A 26941-nucleotide genomic window follows, 5' to 3' on the forward strand; every position below is an offset into this window, starting at 1 on the left:
TGACTGGCTTGATTACTGATTGATTGACTGGCTGGCTTACTGGCTGGCTGGCTTTCTTATTGATTGACAGACTGGTTGGCTGGCTGATTGACTGGCTGACTGGTTGGCTGACTGGTTGGCTGGCTGGATTATTGATTGATTGACTGGCTGGCTTACTGGCTGGCTTTCTTATTGATTGACAGACTGGATTGACTGGCTGGCTGGCATTATTTAGGGACACGAGCGTGGTGGTTACTCCATTACTTGGTTATATAATTAACTAATCACATCTTAGTGAATGACGTGTTTTGTTGAGTAACTCCTGGTAAATATGTGGCGAGTGTAGATGGGTAATGTTTGTGGGGCTTTATTACCTCCTTTGTTACCTCCTCCATGTAGTAACACAAATTATTGAATACAGGAAATGTGAGTCAAGGAATTATTTCTAATCTGTGGAAGAATTATATATTGTTAATTAAGCTTGTTCCTACTGCCCAGAGCAGTGACTAACTACCCATCATCCTGTCTAACTACCCAACACCCTGTCTAACTACCCAACACCCTGTCTAACTACCCAACACCCTGTCTTAACTACCCCACACCCTGTCTAATCACCCCAACACCCTGTCTAACCTCCCCAACATCCTGTCTAACCACCCAACACCCTGTCTAACCACCCAACACCCTGTCTTAACTACCCCAACACTCTGTCTAACCTCCCCAACACCCTGTCTAACCACCCAACACCCTGTCTAACCTCCCCAACACTCTGTTTAACCACCCAACACCCTGTCTAACCACCCAACACCCTGTCTAACCTCCCCAACACCCTGTCTAACCTCCCCAACACCCTGTCTAACCTCCCCAACACCCTGTCTAACCACCCAACACCCTGTCTAACCACCCAACACCCTGTCTAACCACCCAACACCCTGTCTAACCTCCCCAACACCCTGTCTAACCTCCCCAACACCCTGTCTAACCTCCCCAACACCCTGTCTAACCTCCCCAACACCCTGTCTAACCACCCAACACTCTGTCTAACCACCCAACACTCTGTCTAACTATCCAACACCCTGTCTAACCACCCCAACACCCTGTCTAACCACCCAACACCCTGTCTAACCTCCCCAACACCCTGTCTAACCTCCCCAACACCCTGTCTACCCACCCAACACCCTGTCTAACTATCCAACACCCTGTTTAATTACATTACCTTATGCTAACTGACGGCTTGTTTCACTAATACTAAAATTATATAATTTTTTCTCTGCGTTTTAGATAATTATTGCATGTTCCTGTTTCGTGTCCTGTCGGTATTATTTATCTCTCTTTCGTTCTCTCTCTCCCTCCCCTAGACTAATGCCAGGTGCTCCCTCCCACAGATCTCCTACAACTACATGCTACCGTTTGAGGATATTCCTGATGACCTGGTGCCCCTCACCGCCCACCTGAAGGAGCTTCTAAACTGTGCCACGCCTCAGATGGTGAGCGTGTGTGTGTGTGTGTGTGTGTGTGTGTGTGTGTGTGTGTGTGTGTGTGTGTGTGTGTGTGTGTGTGTGTGTGTGTGTGTGTGTGTGTAATTACCTGTGGAATTACCTAAGTGTAAAACAGGATGAGAACTACACTCGTGGAGTCCCGTCTTCCCAGTACTCTTTGTCATATGAGGCTTTGAAACTACTAACGGTTTGGCCTCCTCTACTTTCTCACTTCTTCCAACCGTCCACCACTCTTGTTCTAATATATTTTTTCGGCATCTTCGTTTCCTTAGCTTGAATCTGTGACCTCTTGTTCCAGAAGTTGCTGGTTTCAGGAATTCCTCTTTTGTCAATTTGATCGATTCTCATTATTATTTTGTAAGTGGTGATGTGACGGTGTCCCCTCCAGTTTCTCCCATATGCCAGCTGTAAGAGTCATATCAGCTTACCTGCAGGTTCTCTGAGGTGCAGGGAATCTTTTGATGTATGAGGCTTCCAGAATGGTTGCTTATTTGGGGAGAAATTTGCATTTGTAAATTTGCAGGGAAGTGAAAAAGTGGCGCCCTGGGTACAACAAAATGGCGCCGCCTGGCCTGCAAATCCACCATTTTGTGTACGACGCCCCGCCGGTCGGTGATTGGCTGGCTGAGGTCACATGACTTCGTTGACCAATCAGAGCCCGCCCCTGGGTCTGACGTCACCGAGAGACCTGGCCCGCCGCCTGGCGCTCTAGGCGCTCAGAGCTACTTGGCGCTTCGTTGGGAACGGACGTGCGCTGATTGAGCTCTCGAGTTCCGAGGTCTAAGAGCCTCCTTATGTGGATATACACAGCCTGACGAATGTATAATGACTAACAAGGACTGCAGTACTTCAGGGAAGTGCGAGGAAGCCTAATCCAGTGGTGTGAGGACGCCGAGGACCGTGTGCAAATAGTCTTGGAGAAGTCGAGAGTTACGACGGCTGGAGGAGTGAGTGACTCGCCGTCAGTGGAACTCCAAAGCATTCAGAGCTGTGGTGATTGGATCCCGTCCACTAGGAACTCAGGAGGGAGAAGATGCATCCTAAGCCTTGAGTGTGGTCTCGGTCAAGGAGTGCTTGAGGGAACGACGCATGCAGTGACGACTGGACGAGCCAACGCCCATTAACTTCACTCATGGAATGAGCACGGAGATGACGAGGGTCTTCACGACGCCTATGGACTCCTAATTCTTCTGGAACGCTGGGAACAACGCGAGGAACGGAGTACTTGGCAAACGGCGACAGGAGCCTAAGCGTTTGAGGACAGGTTATGTTAAGGTAGATCATATTTCCCTTGGTTAGTAGGCAAGATAGGCCTATTATTATTATGCTTAGGCATTTATTAGTGCATATAAGTCATAGGAGTAGATTAGGCTGCGGGACAGCACGTATATATTCTACTGATTGGCGAAGACAGCGTGTGGCCGGCCCGGGAAGGAGTGAAGAGCGACGCTGACGGAGCCGCCCCCGTGAGGAGGGGCCAGTGATCCCTTTAACTCATCAGCTGATGTGAGCTGCCGGCGGCCACCCGAGGAGTGCTGCTGTCACCATTATGATTATTATTTCCATAAATCCTTACATGTATCTCGTGTGTTGTAGTTTACTTTGAGTAAACTTTTATTATTTTATCACTGCTTTTGCTGTAACCTCCATCTCATTGAGCTTTGTGATTAATAACATGATTATACTATACTGTTACTGGCGTGGCATAGAGTGAGACCCTGTGTTGGCACTACGACATTAGATTTGAACACTGGTACTGGCATTTTCTAAAGAGTGACCCTGAGATGGCAACACGACGGTATATTTGAATTCTAGTACTGGCAGCATATAATACGATCCTGGGCTGCTGTAGATATATTATATTCGAACTAACGGCGTTGCTGGGACGCAGAGAGAATTACCCAGCTGGCGACCAGGAAGGGAGAGGTGGAAGTGAGACTACTGCCGGAAGTCCGGCCAATTCTCTGCACGCATAGGTGGGCAGGCCCGGTGGGGAGTCACATACTGCAGGATTGTGTTTAGCAGTGTGAGCTGGGCCTTCTCCTCTCCCCCTTGGGTCCAAGGTCAAGTGGTGACCGGTCATGAGGCATGACTAGGAGAGCTCCCTGGGGTGATATGTGACACTCTAGTGGAGGGAGTGAAGTCCCACGGCATGGGGTTACAGGATCAGTAGCATGATCCCGCGCTGTTTAACTGTAACCTCATGTAACACAAGGCCAAGGTGAGCGGCGCGTGACAGTGATCATTCTTAGGACCTACACCTAGGACTACTATCCCCGAGCGCTGTCCACTCAGCCGCGAGGTCCCCTCTGTACTCACCTATTTGTGCTTGCGGGGGTTGAGCTTTGTCTCTTTGGTCCCGCCTCTCAGCTGTCAATCAACTGTTGTCCAGATTCCTGAGCCTATTGGGCTCTATCATATCTACATATGAAACTGTGTATGGTGGAGTCAGCCTCCACCACATCACTGCCTAATGCATTCCACTTGTTAACTACTCTGACACTGAAAAAGTTCTTTCTAACGTCCCTGTGGCTCATGTGGGTACTCAGTTTCCACCTGTGTCCCCTTGTTCGTGTACCACTCCTGTTAAAAAGTTTATCCTTATCTACTCTGTCAATTCCTCTGAGAATTTTGTAGGTCGTGATCATGTCTCCCCTTACTCTTGTCTTCCAGTGTCGTGAGGTGCATCTCGCGCAGCCTTTCCTTGTAACTCATGCCTCTTAGTTCTGGGACTAGCCTAGTGGCATACCTCTGAACTTTTTCCAGGTTCGTCTTGTGCTTGGCAAGGTACGGGTTCCATGCTGGGGCCGCACACTCCAGGATTGGTCTTACATATGTGGTATACAAGGTTCTGAATGATTCCTTACACAGGTTCCTGAAGTTCTGATGTTTTGTTCTGATGTTAGCCAGCCTCGCGTATGCCGCAGATGTAACTATTTATGGAGACAGGTTTGGTGTGATATCAACTCTTAGATCTTTCTGCCCGTTTCACGAAGTACTTCATCTCCCATTCGGTATCCTGTGTCTGGCCTCCTGTTTTCACTGCCTAGTTTCATTACCTTGCATTTACTCGGGTTGAATTTTTGTAGCCATTTGTTGGACCATTCATTAAGTCTGTCAAGGTCATCTTGTAACCTTCTACTATCATCCTGTTTCAATCCTCCTCATAATTTTTCCATCATCAGCAAACAGTGAGAGGAACGAGTCTATACCCTCTGGGAGATCATTTACATATATCAGAAACAGTATAGGTCCAAGGACTGATGTTTTTTTGTTAAACAGCTTCAACATGATTTTGAAGGGTTATTGTTCTATTTTCATGTTGTATTATGATTAACAATTTCTCCGGATATGATGCATTGTTGTCATTTCAGGTCCCATCTCCGTCTTCTTAGTTTCCTACAGTTATTCACAACATCATATCTCCCTTTCTCTCTGCTTCTCTTTCACTTTTCCTCTCACGTTTCCACTATGCCATTACCTTTCCATCCTTTCATTTCTCTGACTCTCCCTGCTCCGCTTAATCATCTCTTATAGAGAAGGGTTAATCAACCTCCTTCGATCTCATACTAACCCCGCCACTTATCTCTCGTTGAAGGGTCTTTTCTCCTTTTCCTCACCCCCCCCCCTCTCGTCCCATTTCAAGTTCAAGTATGTTTATTGAGATAAGCAAGAATTACATCTCAAAGGGATAGAGTAGCTTAGGCTATTTCTACCCCCCTCTCTCGTCCCATCCGAAATCCTTATCCTGATCCCTTCCAAGTGCTATACAGTCGTAATGGCTTGGCGCTTTCCCTCTGATAATTCCCTCGCTCCCTCTTCTACTACTTGTGCCTTGTCTCTATTACTCGCTCCCTCTCTAACAAGAGGGAAAGGTACTAGGGAGTTACATGAGGGCGTTGACTATGTAACGAGAGTTACTACATGACCAACCCGTGCCTCGCTTTCCGCTTCTCTCTCCCTCCTCCCCCGTCCTCCCCCTCGCTAACCATGTCTCTCGTTGCTTCAGCCGCTGCTCATCTTCCTGGACAGCGTTGACCAAGTGACAGGCGCCACTGATGCCAACCGTATGTCTTGGATCCCCACCAGACTCCCTCCCAATGTTAAGGTACGTTCACCCTCGCCTCTCCCGCTGTGTCTCTCATACTTCCTCGCTCACTGTCTCTCTCTCTTACTTCCTCGCCCGCTGTGTCTCTCATACTTCCTCGCCCGCTGTCTCTCTCTCTTACTTCCTCGCCCGCTGTGTCTCTCATACTTCCTCGCCCGCTGTCTCTCTCTCTTACTTCCTCGCCCGCTGTGTCTCTCATACTTCCTCGCCCGATGTGTCTCTCTCTCTTACTTCCTTGCCCGCTGTGTGTGTCTCTCTCTCTCTCTCTCTTACTTCCTCGCTCGTAGTGTGTCTCATAATTCCTCGCCCGCTGTGTGTCTCTCTCTCTCCCTCTCTCTCTCTTACTTCCTCGCTCGTAGCGTGTCTCTTACTTCCTCGCCCGCTGTGTCACTCTCTCTTACTTCCTCGCTTGTTGTGTCACTCTCTCTTGCTTCCTCGTTCGCTGTGCCTCTCTTACTTCCTCGCCCGTTGTCTCTCTCATTCCTCGCCTGCTCACACTCACCTGGTGTGAGCAGGCGATGAAGCAGTGTTAGCCACTGACACACATCCAAGGAAAAATGTACGATCCTGAATTTGCACTACACTTGTCTGTTCCGCATCACGTTCAAACGCCAAAGATCTCTTAAAAGTTCGAAACCAATTGCACATGAAAGTAAATTCAGTATCCTAAACCATGCAAGTGTTTCGTACATTAAAATTAAGCCCCCTTTCTAGACTCATAAATTCAGTCACACACATTATTACCAAAGACCCCCTAGTTTAGCTTAGTTTATTTCATTTATTATTGCCCCTCATACCCATTCCCTGAAAGGTATTGGGAAAGATTACAGCCTTGGGAAATGAACTCCAAACTGTGCGTTTAGCTCAGCAAGTTACAGCATTGGTGAGCTAGTTACATTGTTAACATTATAGATTCACAGTTTAGCAAACGAAACTGACAGTGACCTCACGACGCCCTAACACAACGAGTGAGAAGTTGAGTTAGTTTAGTGTATTATGGACACCCTACTTATTATGTAGGCGAGTGCCAGAAAGGTCAAGTGCTAGATCCAACTCATCTCTTAAGCCAAACGGTTGACATCTGCGGTGAGCTAGTTGCATATACTTTTAATCTGCCTACCATGCACCCACAATTATCCAGCGGACGTTCACAAACTGGACCACAACTGTCTCTATACAAGGCAGTTTGTAACTGGGAGGGGGGGGGGGATCAGATACACCGTCACTAATCCTGCTCCACACCCGTCCATATGGGTGGCAGCTGCACCTACAGTAATGCATGCAGTAATGAATGGCAATAATCACTGAGGCATTAGAGGAAAAACAGAATGCAGATGTGGTATACACGGACGTCGTAAAGGCATTTGATTAATGTGACCATGGAGTGATAGCACACAAAATGAGGTCAGTATATAGTGATGGTCCTATGACGAGGAGTAGGTGATGGTCCTATGACAAGGAGTAGGTGATGGTGATGTTCCTATAAGAAGTAATTGATGGTGATGGTCCTTGGTCCTATAAGAAGTAGTAAATGATGGTGGTGATGGTCCCGCAGATCGTGGTGTCGTGTGTGTCGGAGGAGAACGACCCGGAACTCTCTAAGGACTACACGCTCCTCAGGAGGATGATCGACGATGAGAACCAGTTCCTGGAGGTGACGGCGCTGGGGGAGGACCTGGCCATGGACATTATCAAGTGAGCGGGGAGGGAAGGAACGGGCGGAGAAAGGAAGAGGTAGAGTCTGGGCGGGGCGGGGTGGAGTATGGGTTGAGAGGAAATAAACATAGGAAGCAAGATCAAGTCATGCTTTTGTGTTTTTGTTTTCAAGCAGGAACCGTGTTGTACTATTATGTCATTATATCATTTATATGCCTGGTATATATATCATTAATCAGTTTGTCTAAGTGAGGCTACCGTATTTGTGTGAGACACAGAGAGGGAATGTAAAACACACTACGGAATCTGTATATTCACAAGCATTTACAATACGTAATTACTGTATTTACATTCCACAACACCGCCTAGGGGTCTTACGACCTTGATCCCCAGCGAACGTCCGCTGGTCTAAACTCTCCTAATCTCTATATTATCCAAGTCTAGTCTACAGAGACAGGCTCGCGCTCTCTGTCTCTGTCTGTCTCTGTCTCTCTCTGTCTCTCTCTGTCTCTCTCTGTCTCTCTCTGTCTCTCTCTGTCTCTCTCTGTCTCTCTCTCTCTCTCTCTCTCTCTCTCTCTCTCTCTCTCTCTCTCTCTCTCTCTCTCTCTCTCTCTCTCTCTCTCTCTCTCTCTCTCTCTCTCTCAAATAACTTTCTGCCCGAAACGCTGCGCGTACTAGTGGCTTTACAAGAATGTAATTACTATGCTATGTATCCTCACAATCCCAATGTACCTTCTTGTATATATATATATAACTAAATAAATGAATAAATAAACTTGTCAAATGGTAGTTACTTCATAACAGACAAATAAGCCACTCACGATACCCAACTCAGGTGTTCCGCCAGAGGTCTACCATCCTTAATATGTCGCCCTGCTGATGTATACTATTTACAAAATATACAGAAGATGATGTTACAGTGGTTGCTTATTTGTTACATAAAGATGCATGTTTAATTAAGCCACTAGTACGGAAAGCATTTCGGGAATGTCTGAAATTAATCCAATAAGATTATGGAAAGGTTTCTGCCCGAAACGCTATGCGTGTTAGTGGCTTTGAAAGAATGTAAAATGCCAATCTTATGTAATCTCACAGACCCATTGCACCTTGTAAATAAATTATTATTATTATTATTATTATTATTATTATTATTATTATTATTATTATTATTATTATTATTATTATTATATGATTAGGTGATACATTCTCACAAAGCCTGCTGAAACATGTTTGAGGTCAGCATCAGTACTCGCCTAATTGTGCTTGCGAAGTTTGAGCTCTTTGGTCCCGTCTGTCAGTCAATCAACTATAGTTTAGGTGTGTAATGATGTCGAGTGTAGAGAAGGACGTATGTAAAGCTCTTATTGACAAGGTATATTCCCACTGATGAAAGGAAACTTAAATGTTGTATAGTGGCAATGTTAGCAGCTGATAACACAGGTCAGTCGTTAGGTGAAAGGAAACATGCCTATCCTTCTGTCCTGCCCGGGAATCAAACCCGGGACCCCAGATTGTGTCTCGATATAGTGTGTATTATAGACTTAGGCCTTGAGCCTAACACCAAATTATCAACCTCTGGAGGGTTACTAAGGCCCCCTACAACTGCATTAGCAGTCCCCGTGGCGCAGTGGTAAGACTCTCGCCCGGCGCTTTGTCCTGGTTTCATGTCCTGGGTGGGAAGGATTGACCGGGCGCCAATCCTTAACTGTAGCCTCTGTTCACCCAGCAGTAAATGGGTACCTGGTTGTTAAACTATTTGGCGGGTCGTATTTCCGGAAAAAAATAGGATTAAGGACCTGCCCGAAACGCTATGCGTGCTGGTGGCTTTACAAGAATGTAAGAACTCTTGTATATATAAATAAATAAATAAAATACAATACCTTACTAACAAACCAACACGTACAGTACATTACCCCTGAACATAGTCCAGGACAAAAGTAAACTCAGAGTATATGCACCGAAAATAGAGTTCACACCGTACACCTCTGTATATATACATTCCTTGTGACAGTTCTCAAATAAGAGAAATGTAAACCCGTGTACTAAGCTCTTGTTCCTGAATTAAGTTTCCCAATTTATGTTTCTGACCACTTCAATCAAAGTGGTGTGTCGATGCTTCATTGTGCACTTTGGAGTGAAATTAAGAGAGCAGGCGATGAGTCACAATAACGTGGCTGAAGAATGTTGACCAGACCACACACTAGAAGGTGAAGGGACGACGACGTTTCGGTCCGTCCTGGACCATTTTTAAGTCGAAACGTCGTCATCCCTTCACCTTCTAGTGTGTGGTCTGGTCAACACGAAATTAGGAGATATATGGATACAGATAATTAAGATGGAGTATGTGTTGGTGTACGGCAGGAAGTGGATGAACACGGCCAAGCGGGACCTCAACAACTACCAGTGGCGGGTGGTGAGCAACGCCATCTCTCGCTGCTCTCTTCCCATATTTGTCAAGCTGGTCTTCGCCGAGATCTGCCGCTGGAAAAGTTACAGCAAGCCACAGGACACCTACCTCGCCTCCAACGTCATGGATTCGATTATGATGCTCTTCTCAAAGGTTGAAGTTAAGGTCAGTGTCGGAGATAACGTGTAGGCCATATTTAGAATTTTGTATTGAGTTAGTCCAAATATGTTTTCGTTTTCTTCAGAGTAATATCATAGAAAATGTTGGACATTTTATGGGAGACTAGTATCTCCCCTTTGCTATTTCTATAATAATAATAATTCATATAATAATAATAATAATACTTCATTGTGTTGGGGGACAGGAAGCCAGAGTGTATTCATACATGTTCGGCTTTTGTAGAGTTTCACCCCTCTCAAGGTCGAATTACTGACCCGGCCCAGGATGCAACACCACAACAAGCTGACTAACTCCTGAGTACCTATTTACTGCTAGGTGAACAGCTGCTTTAGGTGAAAGGAAATGTACCCAACCATTTCTGTTCCTCCCGGGATTCGAACCCCGAATTCTCAATTGAGCGTCGAGAACGAACCCGACTGTATTACCGGGATCCTCTTATTTTGCATACATATATTGCTTGTGACAGTTCTCAAATAAGAGAAATGTAAACACGTGCACTAAGGCACACGTTATTCCCTCAACTGTGAGTACCTACTCACACATGGACCATGTGCTTTTTGCAAAGTCCACTTAGACTTGGACTATGTGCTGTTTGCCCGAAACGCTATCGGTGCTAGTGGCTTTACAAGAATGTAATTCAACTTAATTTCTATGTTCTCTGTTAACCCCCAGTGTACCTTCTTGTAAATAAATAAATAAAATACATAAATAAATTCCCTCTTCATTCTGCCGATTTCTGTAGCTATAGTTCCTGAATTTACCTGAGGGCCACTATCTCTAGTGGCCTCGACAAGGACAGGAAGCCGGCAGCTTGTTAAAGGTCCCCCCCTCCTCCATTTATTCTTATGATTTTATCTATTTGCATCATAAATTGTAGCAGGATTTTGGCATTTACGGCTTCGGCGCGTAGGAAGTTCCATGGATTTATAACCTTACCGGTGAAAAAGCATCTCCTGTTTTCAGTAGGATGTTGTGGCTTGTTGAGCTTGAATCCGTTGCTCCTTGTTTGTGTTACATCTGACCTTTTGAAGAAAAAGTCTGGATCAATATCCTCCAAGTTGTTCAATATTTTAAAAGTTTCAATGAGATCCGCCCTATCATGTCTGGTTTTAAATGTTCAGAAACTATGCCAACTAGTTTTCAAAACTTAGGACCAGCTTCTTAGCTTGCATAACTTATGTAGAAATGACATTACTAATCTCATAGATTTTTAGCATACTTCTCGTCTCAGCACTGTACTCAAAACTTACAATGTGTAGTTCTTACAAGACTGTAGTTCTTACAAGACTGTAGTTCTTACAAGACTGTAGTTCTTACAAGACTGTAGCTCTTACAAGACTGTAGCTCTTACAAGACTGTAGCTCTTACAAGACTGTAGCTCTTACAAGACTGTAGCTCTTACAAGACTGTAGCTCTTACAAGACTGTAGCTCTTACAAGACTGTAGCTCTTACAAGACTGTAGCTCTGACAAGACTGTAGCTCTGACAAGACTGTAGCTCTGACAAGACTGTAGCTCTGACAAGACTGTAGCTCTGACAAGACTGTAGCTCTGACAAGACTGTAGCTCTGACAAGACTGTAGCTCTTACAAGACTGTCGCTCTGACAAGACTGTAGCTCTGACAAGACTGTAGCTCTGACAAGACTGTAGCTCTTACAAGACTGTCGCTCTGACAAGACTGTAGCTCTGACAAGACTGTAGCTCTGACAAGACTGTCGCTCTGTCAAGACTGAGATCTTACCCCCCTCCTCAGCACGGGCGTCTGCTGGTGTCTCACGCCCTGGCCTACATTACGGCCAGCAAGAACGGTCTGTCGGAGTCTGAGCTGGAGGACCTCATCTCCCTGGATGATAAGGTGCGTTGTCCGCCACTCGCCACCTTTAATCCTCTCTTTAATATCTCTGTGAATTGTTTGCAGCTGTATCCGTATTATGCTTCTGGTAGTGAATATATGATGAAAGTATAAGTCGTAAAATCATTACTTTTCTATTATCCCGTGGTATATTATGTTTAGCATTATTTTTAGTGTTAACAAAATGTCTTGGCTTCAGTGTATTACATATTGAAATTCATTTAAGATGCAGTGTAAGTCTGCAACAGTAATTACTGTTACTGTATTACTACGTCTGCCAATGCTGCATCTGTTATTACTTCTACTAATACTGTTATTAATACAACTACAGCACCACAGTTGATACGACTATCTATTGTTGTATTACTACTTTTATTACTACTTCTACTGCCACTTTTATGTCTACGATTACCACTACTGTTGAGCAAGTAGTATTGTGATGACATGTGTTAGCTACCAAGTGTACACAGCTCGTGTCATCAGGTCCTGGACGACGTGTACCAGTACCACATGCCCCCCGTGCGGCGCATCCCGCCCCTCCTCTGGACCAGGATCAGGAACGACCTGCCTAACTACCTCTCTGACTGCGAGGCTGACGGCGTCTCCGTCCTCAACTGGTACCACAGGTCAGCTCCTTCTCCTCCTCGTCCACTTCCTTGTCTTCCCCCTCCCGTCTCCACGAGTAATCTAAAAGTGGTTTTAGCCTTCACATGTTTTTTGTGCTTCTTGTAGTGTTATATATATTGTTTATATTTTTGGAAATATGAACATTTAATGTTAATCATTCAGACAGTCGAGCTTGTAACCGGGGACGTTTCTTCTGCTTCTTACATAGCCTTAGTGTGGGATTGTTTAGTATAGCTTTCACGATGTGTCAAAAACACTCGTGAATGGTGAATATTTTCTCAATAATCCTACTCTCGCGCCGTCTTCGCACCGTGACCTGTAACACCAACGCTCACCCGGCGGTGTTCTTGTGGTGCTCAGACAGTTCAACGAGGCAGCTAGGAAGCGTTACTTCACCAACCAGAACCTGGCAATGTACTTCTACTCCATGATAGCCGACTACTTCCTGGGCATGTGGGGCGGAGGGATACCCAAGCCATTCAAGTACACGGAGATACAGAGACATAGGTCAGTCTACCCGGGAGAGAGAGAGAGAGAGAGAGAGAGAGAGAGAGAGAGAGAGAGAGAGAGAGAGAGAGAGAGAGAGAGAGAGAGAGAGAGAGAGAGAGAGAGAGGTTTTGTTTTTGTTTCCTCTGTCTTTCTCCTTACATGTTTCCTAGCCAGCACCCACAGATTAAAGTTTCCTGTTAAACCTTTCTATACTACTAGTACTATACGTAGTGGCAATGTCTTCTCGCAGACATAATAACATAGGATAAAACCCACATACTTGTGTATTTGTGAAATTCTTGACATAAATTTCACAAATACACAAGAGTGGGTTTTTATACTATTAATAAATTACGTTTAATTATTGCAAATTACCATCATTTCCAGTAATTAGCAGATTTACCATAAATTTCATTAAATATTATCACAATATTCACCATTAACTATTGCTACTATTACCATAACTACAATAGTTATTACCCTTACTACTTGACTATTATTTCCATAACCACCATAACTACCAGATTTATTACCATAACCACTATCACTATCATAATTCTTAACATATCCACCATTTATCTAACATAACTATTACCTTAACCCCCGTTAACTACAATTACCATATCCACCATTAACTACCATAGTTATTACCATAACCAGCATAATTGTTAATGGTTACTAAGGGTGATGTTAATGCTAGTTAATGGTTGTAATGGTGTCGTTGATTCTTGTTAATGGGGATCTGATGCTTGATAATGGTTGCTCAATAGCGTCACAATATTGTGATGCACATGTGAGACAATCTTGAGGCCATGAAATGGGCTCGAACTGGCGTCCCTAGACTCCACCAGACCCCCATGGCTCAAGGGGTAATGTATGCGGTTCTGGAGAGGCCAGGGCCGAGAGTTCGAGTCCATTCCACGGCCCCAAGATTGCTTCATATGTGCATCACATTATTGTGACGCCATTGTGCAACCCTTAACACGCATCAGATCCCTATTACACCATGAACAAGCAATAGCATCACCCCGTAACAAGCATTAACAATCACCATTAACATAACGGGCCATTAAGTAGCATGACCATTAGCAAACCTGTAACCCTGGAACCCTTGATACTATTGATAATGGGCGTGGTGTTGGTGCAGGTTCAACCTGAAGAGCAAGGAAGGTCTGGCGGACAGGAAGGTCCCGCCCCAGCCTCTGGTCTTCTACAACAAGGAGGGCAAGATCACCAGGTACAACCTCAGGAAGGTCAGTATACAGGTCACCTCACCTGCGTCTACCCTATACTCTCATTACCGCCACTTGCGTTAGTTGATGTGGCATATCATTTTCATGTTAAAATCTCTGTATTGTGTACTGCTGTTGTACACACTTATCAGATTACCTGCTTGTGTGGTTATGTTCTCATTACTACCCGTACCCAATACTATCTGCACCCATTGCTACCAGCACCCAATACTACCAGCACCCAATACTACTAGCACCCAATACTACTAGCACCCAATACTACCAACCCCCAATACTACCTGCACCCAATACCACCAGCACCCAATACCACCACCAGCCAATACTGCCAGCACCCTGTACCTACTCAACCATCAAGATCTGGAGACGAGAGTGGTAACTTTCACACAGTTCGGGGAGCTGCCGTTCCACCTGGTCCGCGCGCGACGGTTCGAAGACCTCTACACCCATGTGCTCTTCAACTACCAGTGGCTACACGCCAAGCTCAGCTCCTGCCCGCTGCAGGCCGTCCTCTCCGACTTCGAGGACGCCTCCACCCATATCGATGACAGGGACCAGATCAGGTAAATCTTGGGAGAGCTTCTTGTGCGTTTGTGGGTCGAGGTAGTCTGTATAGGGAGTGTATGGGTTGTAGTTATCTTGAGGTTATCTTTGGAGATGACTTCGGGGCTTTAGTGTCCCCGCGGCCCGGTCCTCGACCAGGCCTCCACCCCCAGGAAGCAGCCCGTGACAGCTGACTAACACCCAGGTACCTATTTACTGCTAGGTAACAGGGGCATAGGGTGAAAGAAACTCTGCCCATTGTTTCTCGCCGGCGCCCGGGATCGAACCCAGGACCACAGGATCACAAGTCCAGCGTGCTGTCCGCTCGGCCGACCGGCTCCCAGTTGTTCGGTAGTTTGTTCCATGTAGTTATAGTGGGAGTTGGATGCTTGTAGAAGGAGGTGTTAGCAAGGGAAAGCGCCAAGCCATTACGACTATGTAGCACTGGGAAGGGGTCAGGATAAGGATTTGGGATGGGACGGGGGGAATGAATGGTGCCCAACCACTTGGACGGTCGGCGATTGAACGCTGAACTGCATGAAGCGAGACCGTCGCTCTACCGTCCACCCCAAGTGGGACGGTTTCCCCCCTCTGCCTGGGGGCGGAGGGGGGAAAGTGTAGGTAGTTCTGCTGGGGGGGGAGGGGGGAAAAGGATACATTCTTCTTATTAATTTTAATAAAGTTATGATGAGTTGCCCATAATGAGTCTAGATATGGAGATTCATTATATGATGATATAATGCGTGTGTATGTTTGTGTGTATAGTTTAACATAAATTTATTTTTTATTTAAATGAGTATGAAACTTTTCCGTTGAAATTAAGTCAATTGTTCCTGTTCTTTATTTTTTTGCATTGTAAACATTTATTGTATAAATATTTTGTTTACTTTTGTAATTTATTTTATATAATTTTTTGGTGAAAAATATATATTTTAAGTAAATCACAAATATTTTATTTAGAGTTCAAATAAATTAGAAATTTATAAATGCTATCTATAAATACCATTTTTACGCAGTCACTAAATAAAGGAAAACTAACATATATAATTAATTTATTACTTAAATAACAAAGAGACAATTTTCTAAATAATAATTTCCTACAGCGAGGAAACCAAACGTAGGAAAAGGTATTGTATGTTGACACAGTTGGTCCCTTGTTCCCCTCAGTTGCTGTGTTCTGGCCACACTCTTAATGCCTCTCCTTCTGGCCACCTCTATTGGCCACCTCTCTTGCCTACCTCTTTTGGACACCTGTTCACCCCACCTCTTTGCTACTACCACTTTTGCCACCTCTTCTGGCCATCTCTTTTGGTCACCTGTCCAACCAGATGCCTCTTAAGAGTCGTTGATCAATGATATGACCATCTGTTCTCTTCATCTGATCTTGGCCACTTTGTTTTGATTAGTTCTTGGCCACCTCTCACCACACCTGTCCTCACTCTTTCCTGAAGGTCTGTTTTGACAATTTATTTCTTCCATCTGTTTTGGCCACCTGTCTAGGTCACCTGTCTAGGCCACCTGTCTAGGCCACCTGTCTCGACCACTTGTTTTGGTCTGATATCCTGTTTAAGGGCTTCCAGTTCTCCAATTCCAGAAATTTCAAGTATTTTAAAGTGAGTCCTACATATTGAGTTGTCCATTTGAAGCACTCGGTGTTCATCCTCTTAGCTCTTAAACCTGCCTTCTTAAGCTGTCTTGTGTATAACTCCCTGCCTCTATTCCTTCTTCTGCCTCTGTTCCTTCCCAGCCTTCTAACTGCCCCTAGTTTCTTCTCCATCCTTCTCCATGTGTCTATTCCTTGCCCAGCCATCTCCCTGCCCTCTGTTCCTTCTCCATCCATCTCCCTGCCCTCTGTTCCTTCTTCATGCATCTCCCTGTTTCCCTTCTTACCCTTTGAAAGAGTGTCCATGGCTGTGTATGTCTGGCCTGACCAGCTACCATGCACCTCTAACACTCTGCTTACTTCATTTGTCCTTCTCAACAGCATTCTTGTCACTCTTGGTAAATATATATAACCTGTATTGGGAGACTTTCATTCAGTTTTCTGGGAAATTGTCTATCCCTTATCTCAATTCCCTTTGTTCATTCATTCACGGTAACAAATCTGATTTCCTTCAACATCATGTTAACTTCCATGCTTGAACACCCTCGACTTGGGGGCGGATCTCTCTACTACCCCTGGCACCCCTTACCCTGTAACTTTGATGCAGTGTGTGTGCCCAGTACCCCACTGACTCTTAGCCTGCCCTCACAAGCTCAGTGACCTTCACCCACCCCAGGAGGTGCCAGGTCATGCAGGAGGGTCAGCGTGTTGCAGACACCACCGTTGACCCCCCTCGCAGTCACAGTAACGCACTCTTCTCTTTATGTATACAGCTCATAAGTCACACTATTGCTTAACGCTCACCAAGTAAGACGACGCGCAGGGTCACCATTGCTCCAAACTAACTAATCACACCTGGAGGGGAAAGGGGTGGGACGGAGGGTTTAATATTTGACCAATCACAATAAGGTTACGTCACCCCTGCTTTAATCTGACCAATCAGGGTGTGTTGTTGAGAGTCACTACTGCCACAAGCTGACAAGTGGCAGTAACAATGGTTCCAGGTCATTACTACTTCACTCTGACCTCTCAGTTGTACAGGTCTCTCGCACGCGCTCGACTTCCCGCGCAACACTACGGGTGCACCAAGACCGCTGGCCTCAATGGTTTCTTGGTCCGGGAGAACGCACACAAACTTTGCTGCTTGGCATCGGGTACCTGTCACCTACTGATACTTGGAAGGGCCTTGATGCTGATACCTCCCACCACCTCATTCCTGGGTTCCGGAACCTAACACCTCCTGATACCTTGGTCGTGGAACCTCTCAGCACTTGATTTCTTGGTTCTGGTATCTCTCACCACCAGATACCTTGGTTCCTGAGACTAACGCCACCTGATACCTTGGTTCTGGCACCTCTCACCACCTCATTCCTTGATGATATAAAATTTCATCAGAATTTTCTTTCCTCAGTAGTTACCTTAAAAAATATTTATTCTGCTTAATGGATGCATATTTTCTTTTATAAATATATTCTGTACATATACTGATGCCTATATAAGATCCATTAGATCCATAGAACCTGCAAATTTAATACCAAAGTCATCATATAGAATAATTTGAATAGATTTACATTTATGTGGTTGACCGGTTATACGAAACCATTGCTAAATGCTTTAGTTGCCTTGCTCTAGGTAGATAGAAATATATATAATGCAGCTGAAGCTTCAGTAAATTAATTTGAGAGAGTCTTTAGTTTAGTGTTAAGAGGCGTCCACAACAGGTGATTTAACTGGCCTCTAGCAAGTCCTCCTTCACTCATGCCCCTCAGCTCCCTGCTTCACCCCACCCGCTCACACTTTGTACATTGTGCCCTCGTGCCAAGCTGACTCCTCCACTGCTATAGGGAACTGATGTTGGTGGCCGACGCCTTGAGGCTGGGGGGTGCCATCCTGTCGCAGTACCCAGACATGCTGGCACCGCAGCTCGTCGGTCGTCTCCTGCCGGAGATGGAAGCCAACCCACACGTCAAGAGCATCCTGGAGCAGTGTGACGCAGAGGGCATCGAACACTGTGGCCTGCTGCCTTCCTACCACTGTAGCCACACTCCTGGGGGACCCCTCAAGGTGACTGTGTGTGTGTGTGTGTGTGTGTAATTACCTAAGTGTAGTTACAGGATGAGAGCTACGCTCGTGGTGTCCCGTCTTCCCAGCACTCTTTGTCATATAACGCTTTGAAACTACTGACGGTCTTGGCCTCCACCACCTTCTCACCTAACTTGTTCCAACCGTCTACCACTCTGTTTGCGAAAGTTAATTTTCTTATATTTCTTCGGCATCTTTGTTTAGTTAGTTTAAATCTATGACCTCTTGTTCTTAAAGTTCCAGGTCTCAGGAAATCGTCCCTATCGATTTTATCAATTCATGTTACTATTTTGTACGTAGTGATCACATCACCTCTTTTTCTTGTCTTCTGGTTTTGGCATATTTAATGCCTCTAACCTCTCCTCGTAGCTCTTGCCCTGTGTACTCACCTAATTGTGCCGGCGGGGGTTGAGCTCTGGCTCTCTGGTCCCGGCTCTCAACCGTCAATCAACAGGTGTACAGGTTCCTGAGCCTATTGGGCTCTATCATATCTACACTTGAAACTGTGTATGGAGTCAGCCTCCACCACATCACTTCTTAATGCATTCCATTTAAGAATGGAATGCCACTAGGCCCATTTAGGCAATGGAACACGCACACGCATTCCAATGTGTGTGTGTGTGTGTGTGTGTGTGTGTGTGTGTGTGTGTGTGTGTGTGTGTGTGTGTGTGTGTGTGTGTACTCAGTTGTACTCACCTAGTTGTGCTTGCGGGGGTTTAGCTTAGGCTCTTTGGTCCCGCCTCTCAACCGTCAATCAACTGGTGTACTGAGCCTACTGGGCTCGATCATATCTAGATTTGAAACTGTGTATAGAGTCAGCCTCCACCACATCACTTCCTAGTGCATTCCATTTACTAACTACTCTGACACTGAAAAAGTTCTTTCTAATGTCTCTGTGGCTCATTTGGGTAATCAGCTTCCACCTGTGTCCCCGTGTGCGTGTACCACCCGTGTTAAATAATCCATCCTTGTCTACTCTGTCAATTCCCCTGAGAATTTTGTATGTGGTGATCATGTCTCTCCGAGCTCTTCTGTCTTCCAGCGACGTGAGGTGCAGTTCACACAGCCTGTCCTCATAACTCATGCCTCTTAGTTCAGAGGTATGCCTAGTGGCATACCTCTGAACTTTTTCCAGCTTCGTCTTGTGCTTGATTAGTTACGGGCTCCATGCTGACACAGGTTTCTGAAAGCAGTTCTGATGTTAGCCAGGCTCGCATAGGCCGCTGATGTTATTCTTTTGATGTGGGCTTCAGGAGATAGGTTTGGCGTGATATCAACTCCTAGATCTTTCTCTCTGTCCGTTTCGTGGAGGACTTCATCTCCTATTCGGTATCCAGTGACTGGCCTCCTATTTCCTCCTCCTAGTTTCCTCCTTTAGTAGCCATTTGTTAGACCATTTCTTCAGTTTGTCTAGGTCATCTTGTAGCGTCATACTATGTTCCTCTGTCTTGATCCTCCTCATAATTTTTGCATCATCAGTAAACATTGAGAGGAACGAGTCAATCCCTTCTGGGAGATCATTTACGTATATCGGAAACAGTATATGTCCAAGGACATATCCCTGTGGGACTCCACTGGTGACTCCCCGCCACTCCGAGACTTCACCCCTCAGTGACTCGCTGTGTCCTGTTGCTTAGGTGCTCCCTTATCCAGTGGAGTACATTCCCTTTCTCTACTGCCTGCATCTCTAGTCTGTGCACTAGTCTGTTATGTGGTACTGTGTAAAAGGCTTTCAGGCAGTCTAGAAATATGCAGTCTGCCCAGCCCTCTCTCTCTTGCCTAATTTTTGTTGCATAGTCATAGAACTTAATTAAACCTGTTAGGCATGATGTTCCATCTCTGAACCCATGCTGATATTGTTACAAAGTTCTTTACTTTTTTCGCACAATCATCATCATCACAACCTGTCATCTTGCATGGAATGCAAGTTAGGGACACTGGCCTGTAGTTCAGTGCCTCCTGCCTATCACCCTTCTTGTATATTGGAACTACATTGGCCATCTTCCAAATTTTTGGCAGTTCACCTGTTACCAGTGATTTGTTGTACACCATGGAGAGTGGCTGTGTGTGTGTGTGTTTACTAGTTGTGTTTTGCGGGGGTTGAGCTTTGCTCTTTCGGCCCGCCTCTCAACTGTCAATCAACTGTTTACTAACTACTTTTTTTTTTTTTTTTTTCCCCACACCACACACACACACACCCCAGGAAGCAGCCCGTGACAGCTGACTAACTCCCAGGTACCTATTTACTGCTAGGTAACAGGGGCACTTAGGGTGAAAGAAACTTTGCCCATTTGTTTCTGCCTCGTGCGGGAATCGAACCCGCGCCACAGAATTACGAGTCCTGCGCGCTATCCACCAGGCTACGAGGCCCCCTGTTGTTTCCGCAGGTAGTTTACCGCAATGACTCCTGACCTGTTTCCCTATCATATCTACTGTTAAAGTTATGAATGGAGTTAGCCTCTACAACCTGCTCGTTTAGCTCATTCCATTTTCCCACTACTCTTACGCTAAAAGAAAGCTTGTTAACATCTATATGACTCATCTGAATCTCAAACTTCCATTAATGCTCCTTGTGTTCTTTTGGTATTCATTGAACATTTCCTCTTTTCTACTGGAGTTAGGTTTGGTGTTATGTCTACTGCCAGGTCTTTCCCTCTAGTTGTTGTAGGCAGGTAGTTTCCCCTTCATTGTGTACTAGCCCTTTCGTTTCTTGGCACCTGTTCCCATTTCTGTCACGTTACACGTGCTAATATTGAACTCCAGCAGCCATTTCTGGGACCATCTCTGAAGCTTGTTTAAGTCATCTTGAAAGACATTGCATTCTTCATTTGTCATAACTCTTCTCATTAGTTTTGGACCATCAGCAAACATCCACATATGACTCAACGCCTATAGACAGTTCCTATACATAAATGAGGAATAGTATGGGTCCCAGCACCGACTCTTGAGGCACCCCGCCTGTTACCCTATGCCAGTCCGACCCCTCGCCCCTCACTGTCACTCTCTCCGACTCCTGTCTAATAGGTCATTCTTTACCCATGTTGGTACTTTTCCGCTGACTCCTGCCTGTCTCTCGAGTTTGTATAGTAATCTCATGTGAGGTACTGTATCAAGGGCTTTTTGTCAGTTCAGAAATACAGCATCTGCCCAACCTCCACTGCCTTTCCTTATTTTAGTTTTCTTATCACTAAAATGAATGAGCCCCACCTAGATTACTGTATCCGTGTTGAGCTCCACCAGGACTACTGTATCTGTGTTGAGCTCCACCAGGACTACTGTATCCGTGGTGAGCCCCACCTTCCTGGAGGCTGTTATCTTCTTATTGATACTCAGTTGACCTGTGTAACACTTTCCTGTATCTCGTGTTCGTCTACAGTACTCGCTGGAGGGTCACCAGTTTGCTGTGTTCGGGTTCCGGTTGACTAACGACCTGCGCTACATCGTGAGTGTCTCCAATAAGTTCATCACCTGGGACCTGTCGACCTCTGACCTGACCAGGGAGGTGGTGCCAGGCATCGAGGGCATCATGCAGGACTTGGTACTCTCCCCGGACAACAAGTACTCCATCGCACACACCAACAACAGCCAGGTGAGGGCGTGAGGTACAGGCGTGTTGGTGTAGGCACTCAGGTACTCTAGTGTCGGAGGAGTCGTGGAATAATGTCGATTGTGTCTTGTATTGTTGTTAATTGATGAGTAATAAATGGCAGAGCACTTTCACTCTTTCTAATCAAGGTTGTAATGCCATTTACATACGAAAGTTCGACACTAGGATAATTGATAATAATAATAATAATAATAATAATAATAATGATAATAATACATTTTTTAAACATTCCTTTCCTACTGTGAGAGTACAGAAAACTCAGCTTTGCCTCTATAACTTTCTAGTGAACCCTGTAATTACTGCTGGCAGTCCACATAAATGTGGATGTGGGAACTCGGTTGCTACTGTTAATAAATAAATCTCTTGCCCCATATATCATGTTTCTACAAATCTAGAAACCAACAACTCTACTGAAGAACCCAGCTCTTCTACCCTAGACACTACAATAAATACAACCAAATCAAAGAAGCATTCTCTATAATGTTCCGAAACGTGGATATGAACATGTACGGAAAATTATATTTTAAAACCTATATAAACGAAGAATTCATGCTCGAGACTTGTCATGAGTCCAATGTATGCACATACAATGGAGTGAGTGAGCAAGTTAACATCTGTCGCAAGTACATTATTATTTTTAACATCTTTGTTGACAAAATTTAATTACAATTTTGTCTAATCTGAGGATTTCAATCAAGTCGTATTAAAGTGAGGATAATGCTGGTATTCACTGTCACGCAGGACAGAGGGTCATACACAAGACAATAGGTCTAAACTGTAGGCTGTAGCGCACACACACACTATATATATATATATATATATATATATATATATATATATATATATATATATATATATATATATATATATATATATGCAAACAAGCCTGAATGGTCCCCAGGACTATATACAACTGAAAACTCACACCCCAGAAGTGACTCGAACCCATACTCCCACAACTGGTATGTACAGGGACGCCTTAATCCGCTTGACCATCACGACCGGACATAAGGAAGTGATAGCCGAGGCTATATGAACCACTTCCCCGCCGGCACTCGGATGGTAATCTTGGGCATAGCATTTTATCAAATCACCTCATTCTTTGGGGCACACGTGAGGAACACAAATGCAAACAAGCCTGAATGGTCCCCAGGACTATATACAACTGAAAACTCACACCCCAGAAGTGACTCGAACCCATACTCCCACAACTGGTATGTACAGGGACGCCTTAATCCGCTTGACCATCACGACCGGACATAAGGAAGTGATAGCCGAGGCTATATGAACCACTTCCCCGCCGGCACTCGGATGGTAATCTTGGGCATAGCATTTTATCAAATCACCTCATTCTTTGGGGCACACGTGAGGAACACAAATGCAAACAAGCCTGAATGGTCCCCAGGACTATATACAACTGAAAACTCACACCCCAGAAGTGACTCGAACCCATACTCCCACAACTGGTATGTACAGGGACGCCTTAATCCGCTTGACCATCACGACCGGACATAAGGAAGTGATAGCCGAGGCTATATGAACCACTTCCCCGCCGGCACTCGGATGGTAATCTTGGGCATAGCATTTTATCAAATCACCTCATTCTTTGGGGCACACGTGAGGAACACAAATGCAAACAAGCCTGAATGGTCCCCAGGACTATATACAACTGAAAACTCACACCCCAGAAGTGACTCGAACCCATACTCCCACAACTGGTATGTACAGGGACGCCTTAATCCGCTTGACCATCACGACCGGACATAAGGAAGTGATAGCCGAGGCTATATGAACCACTTCCCCGCCGGCACTCGGATGGTAATCTTGGGCATAGCATTTTATCAAATCACCTCATTCTTTGCTATAAACCTGGGGTGTGAGTTTTCAGTTATATATATATATATATATATATATATATATATATATATATATATATATATGCAAACAAGCCTGAATGGTCCCCAGGACTATATACAACTGAAAACTCACACCCCAGAAGTGACTCGAACCCATACTCCCACAACTGGTATGTACAGGGACGCCTTAATCCGCTTGACCATCACGACCGGACATAAGGAAGTGATAGCCGAGGCTATATGAACCACTTCCCCGCCGGCACTCGGATGGTAATCTTGGGCATAGCATTTTATCAAATCACCTCATTCTTTGGGGCACACGTGAGGAACACAAATGCAAACAAGCCTGAATGGTCCCCAGGACTATATACAACTGAAAACTCACACCCCAGAAGTGACTCGAACCCATACTCCCACAACTGGTATGTACAGGGACGCCTTAATCCGCTTGACCATCACGACCGGACATAAGGAAGTGATAGCCGAGGCTATATGAACCACTTCCCCGCCGGCACTCGGATGGTAATCTTGGGCATAGCATTTTATCAAATCACCTCATTCTTTGGGGCACACGTGAGGAACACAAATGCAAACAAGCCTGAATGGTCCCCAGGACTATATACAACTGAAAACTCACACCCCAGAAGTGACTCGAACCCATACTCCCACAACTGGTATGTACAGGGACGCCTTAATCCGCTTGACCATCACGACCGGACATAAGGAAGTGATAGCCGAGGCTATATGAACCACTTCCCCGCCGGCACTCGGATGGTAATCTTGGGCATAGCATTTTATCAAATCACCTCATTCTTTGGGGCACACGTGAGGAACACAAATGCAAACAAGCCTGAATGGTCCCCAGGACTATATACAACTGAAAACTCACACCCCAGAAGTGACTCGAACCCATACTCCCACAACTGGTATGTACAGGGACGCCTTAATCCGCTTGACCATCACGACCGGACATAAGGAAGTGATAGCCGAGGCTATATGAACCACTTCCCCGCCGGCACTCGGATGGTAATCTTGGGCATAGCATTTTATCAAATCACCTCATTCTTTGGGGCACACGTGAGGAACACAAATGCAAACAAGCCTGAATGGTCCCCAGGACTATATACAACTGAAAACTCACACCCCAGAAGTGACTCGAACCCATACTCCCACAACTGGTATGTACAGGGACGCCTTAATCCGCTTGACCATCACGACCGGACATAAGGAAGTGATAGCCGAGGCTATATGAACCACTTCCCCGCCGGCACTCGGATGGTAATCTTGGGCATAGCATTTTATCAAATCACCTCATTCTTTGGGGCACACGTGAGGAACACAAATGCAAACAAGCCTGAATGGTCCCCAGGACTATATACAACTGAAAACTCACACCCCAGAAGTGACTCGAACCCATACTCCCACAACTGGTATGTACAGGGACGCCTTAATCCGCTTGACCATCACGACCGGACATAAGGAAGTGATAGCCGAGGCTATATGAACCACTTCCCCGCCGGCACTCGGATGGTAATCTTGGGCATAGCATTTTATCAAATCACCTCATTCTTTGGGGCACACGTGAGGAACACAAATGCAAACAAGCCTGAATGGTCCCCAGGACTATATACAACTGAAAACTCACACCCCAGAAGTGACTCGAACCCATACTCCCACAACTGGTATGTACAGGGACGCCTTAATCCGCTTGACCATCATGACCGGACATAAGGAAGTGATAGCCGAGGCTATATGAACCACTTCCCCGCCGGCACTCGGATGGTAATCTTGGGCATAGCATTTTATCAAATCACCTCATTCTTTGGGGCACACGTGAGGAACACGTGTGACCATCACGTCCGGTCGTGATGGTCAAGCGGATTAAGGCGTCCCTGTACATACCAGTTGTGGGAGTATGGGTTCGAGTCACTTCTGGGGTGTGAGTTTTCAGTTGTATATAGTCCTGGGGACCATTCAGGCTTGTTTGCATTTGTGTTCCTCACGTGTGCCCCAAAGAATGAGGTGATTTGATAAAATGCTATGCCCAAGATTACCATCCGAGTGCCGGCGGGGAAGTGGTTCATATAGCCTCGGCTATCACTTCCTTATGTCCGGTCGTGATGGTCAAGCGGATTAAGGCGTCCCTGTACATACCAGTTGTGGGAGTATGGGTTCGAGTCACTTCTGGGGTGTGAGTTTTCAGTTGTATATAGTCCTGGGGACCATTCAGGCTTGTTTGCATTTGTGTTCCTCACGTGTGCCCCAAAGAATGAGGTGATTTGATAAAATGCTATGCCCAAGATTACCATCCGAGTGCCGGCGGGGAAGTGGTTCATATAGCCTCGGCTATCACTTCCTTATGTCCGGTCGTGATGGTCAAGCGGATTAAGGCGTCCCTGTACATACCAGTTGTGGGAGTATGGGTTCGAGTCACTTCTGGGGTGTGAGTTTTCAGTTGTATATAGTCCTGGGGACCATTCAGGCTTGTTTGCATTTGTGTTCCTCACGTGTGCCCCAAAGAATGAGGTGATTTGATAAAATGCTATGCCCAAGATTACCATCCGAGTGCCGGCGGGGAAGTGGTTCATATAGCCTCGGCTATCACTTCCTTATGTCCGGTCGTGATGGTCAAGCGGATTAAGGCGTCCCTGTACATACCAGTTGTGGGAGTATGGGTTCGAGTCACTTCTGGGGTGTGAGTTTTCAGTTGTATATAGTCCTGGGGACCATTCAGGCTTGTTTGCATTTGTGTTCCTCACGTGTGCCCCAAAGAATGAGGTGATTTGATAAAATGCTATGCCCAAGATTACCATCCGAGTGCCGGCGGGGAAGTGGTTCATATAGCCTCGGCTATCACTTCCTTATGTCCGGTCGTGATGGTCAAGCGGATTAAGGCGTCCCTGTACATACCAGTTGTGGGAGTATGGGTTCGAGTCACTTCTGGGGTGTGAGTTTTCAGTTGTATATAGTCCTGGGGACCATTCAGGCTTGTTTGCATTTGTGTTCCTCACGTGTGCCCCAAAGAATGAGGTGATTTGATAAAATGCTATGCCCAAGATTACCATCCGAGTGCCGGCGGGGAAGTGGTTCATATAGCCTCGGCTATCACTTCCTTATGTCCGGTCGTGATGGTCAAGCGGATTAAGGCGTCCCTGTACATACCAGTTGTGGGAGTATGGGTTCGAGTCACTTCTGGGGTGTGA

General features: G+C 45.6%; 1 protein-coding gene across 3 annotated transcripts in view; it reads left to right on the forward strand.

Moving 5' to 3' along the window:
* Window positions 1–26941, forward strand: part of LOC123753784 (NACHT and WD repeat domain-containing protein 2) — a 73472-nt gene that overhangs the window by 24752 nt on the left and 21779 nt on the right. For all 3 annotated transcript variants that reach the window (XM_069307875.1, XM_069307872.1, XM_069307884.1), the window contains exons 10-20: window positions 1365–1466; window positions 5488–5586; window positions 7142–7281; window positions 9604–9814; window positions 11583–11684; window positions 12165–12307; window positions 12669–12815; window positions 13945–14050; window positions 14438–14610; window positions 18038–18257; window positions 21652–21864. In XM_069307875.1, coding sequence (XP_069163976.1) covers window positions 1365–1466; window positions 5488–5586; window positions 7142–7281; window positions 9604–9814; window positions 11583–11684; window positions 12165–12307; window positions 12669–12815; window positions 13945–14050; window positions 14438–14610; window positions 18038–18257; window positions 21652–21864 — 1656 coding nt within the window. The remainder of the gene's footprint in view (window positions 1–1364; window positions 1467–5487; window positions 5587–7141; window positions 7282–9603; window positions 9815–11582; window positions 11685–12164; window positions 12308–12668; window positions 12816–13944; window positions 14051–14437; window positions 14611–18037; window positions 18258–21651; window positions 21865–26941) is intronic.

The sequence above is a fragment of the Procambarus clarkii genome, chromosome 6, assembly GCF_040958095.1.
Source record: "Procambarus clarkii isolate CNS0578487 chromosome 6, FALCON_Pclarkii_2.0, whole genome shotgun sequence".
NCBI lineage: Eukaryota > Metazoa > Arthropoda > Malacostraca > Decapoda > Cambaridae > Procambarus > Procambarus clarkii.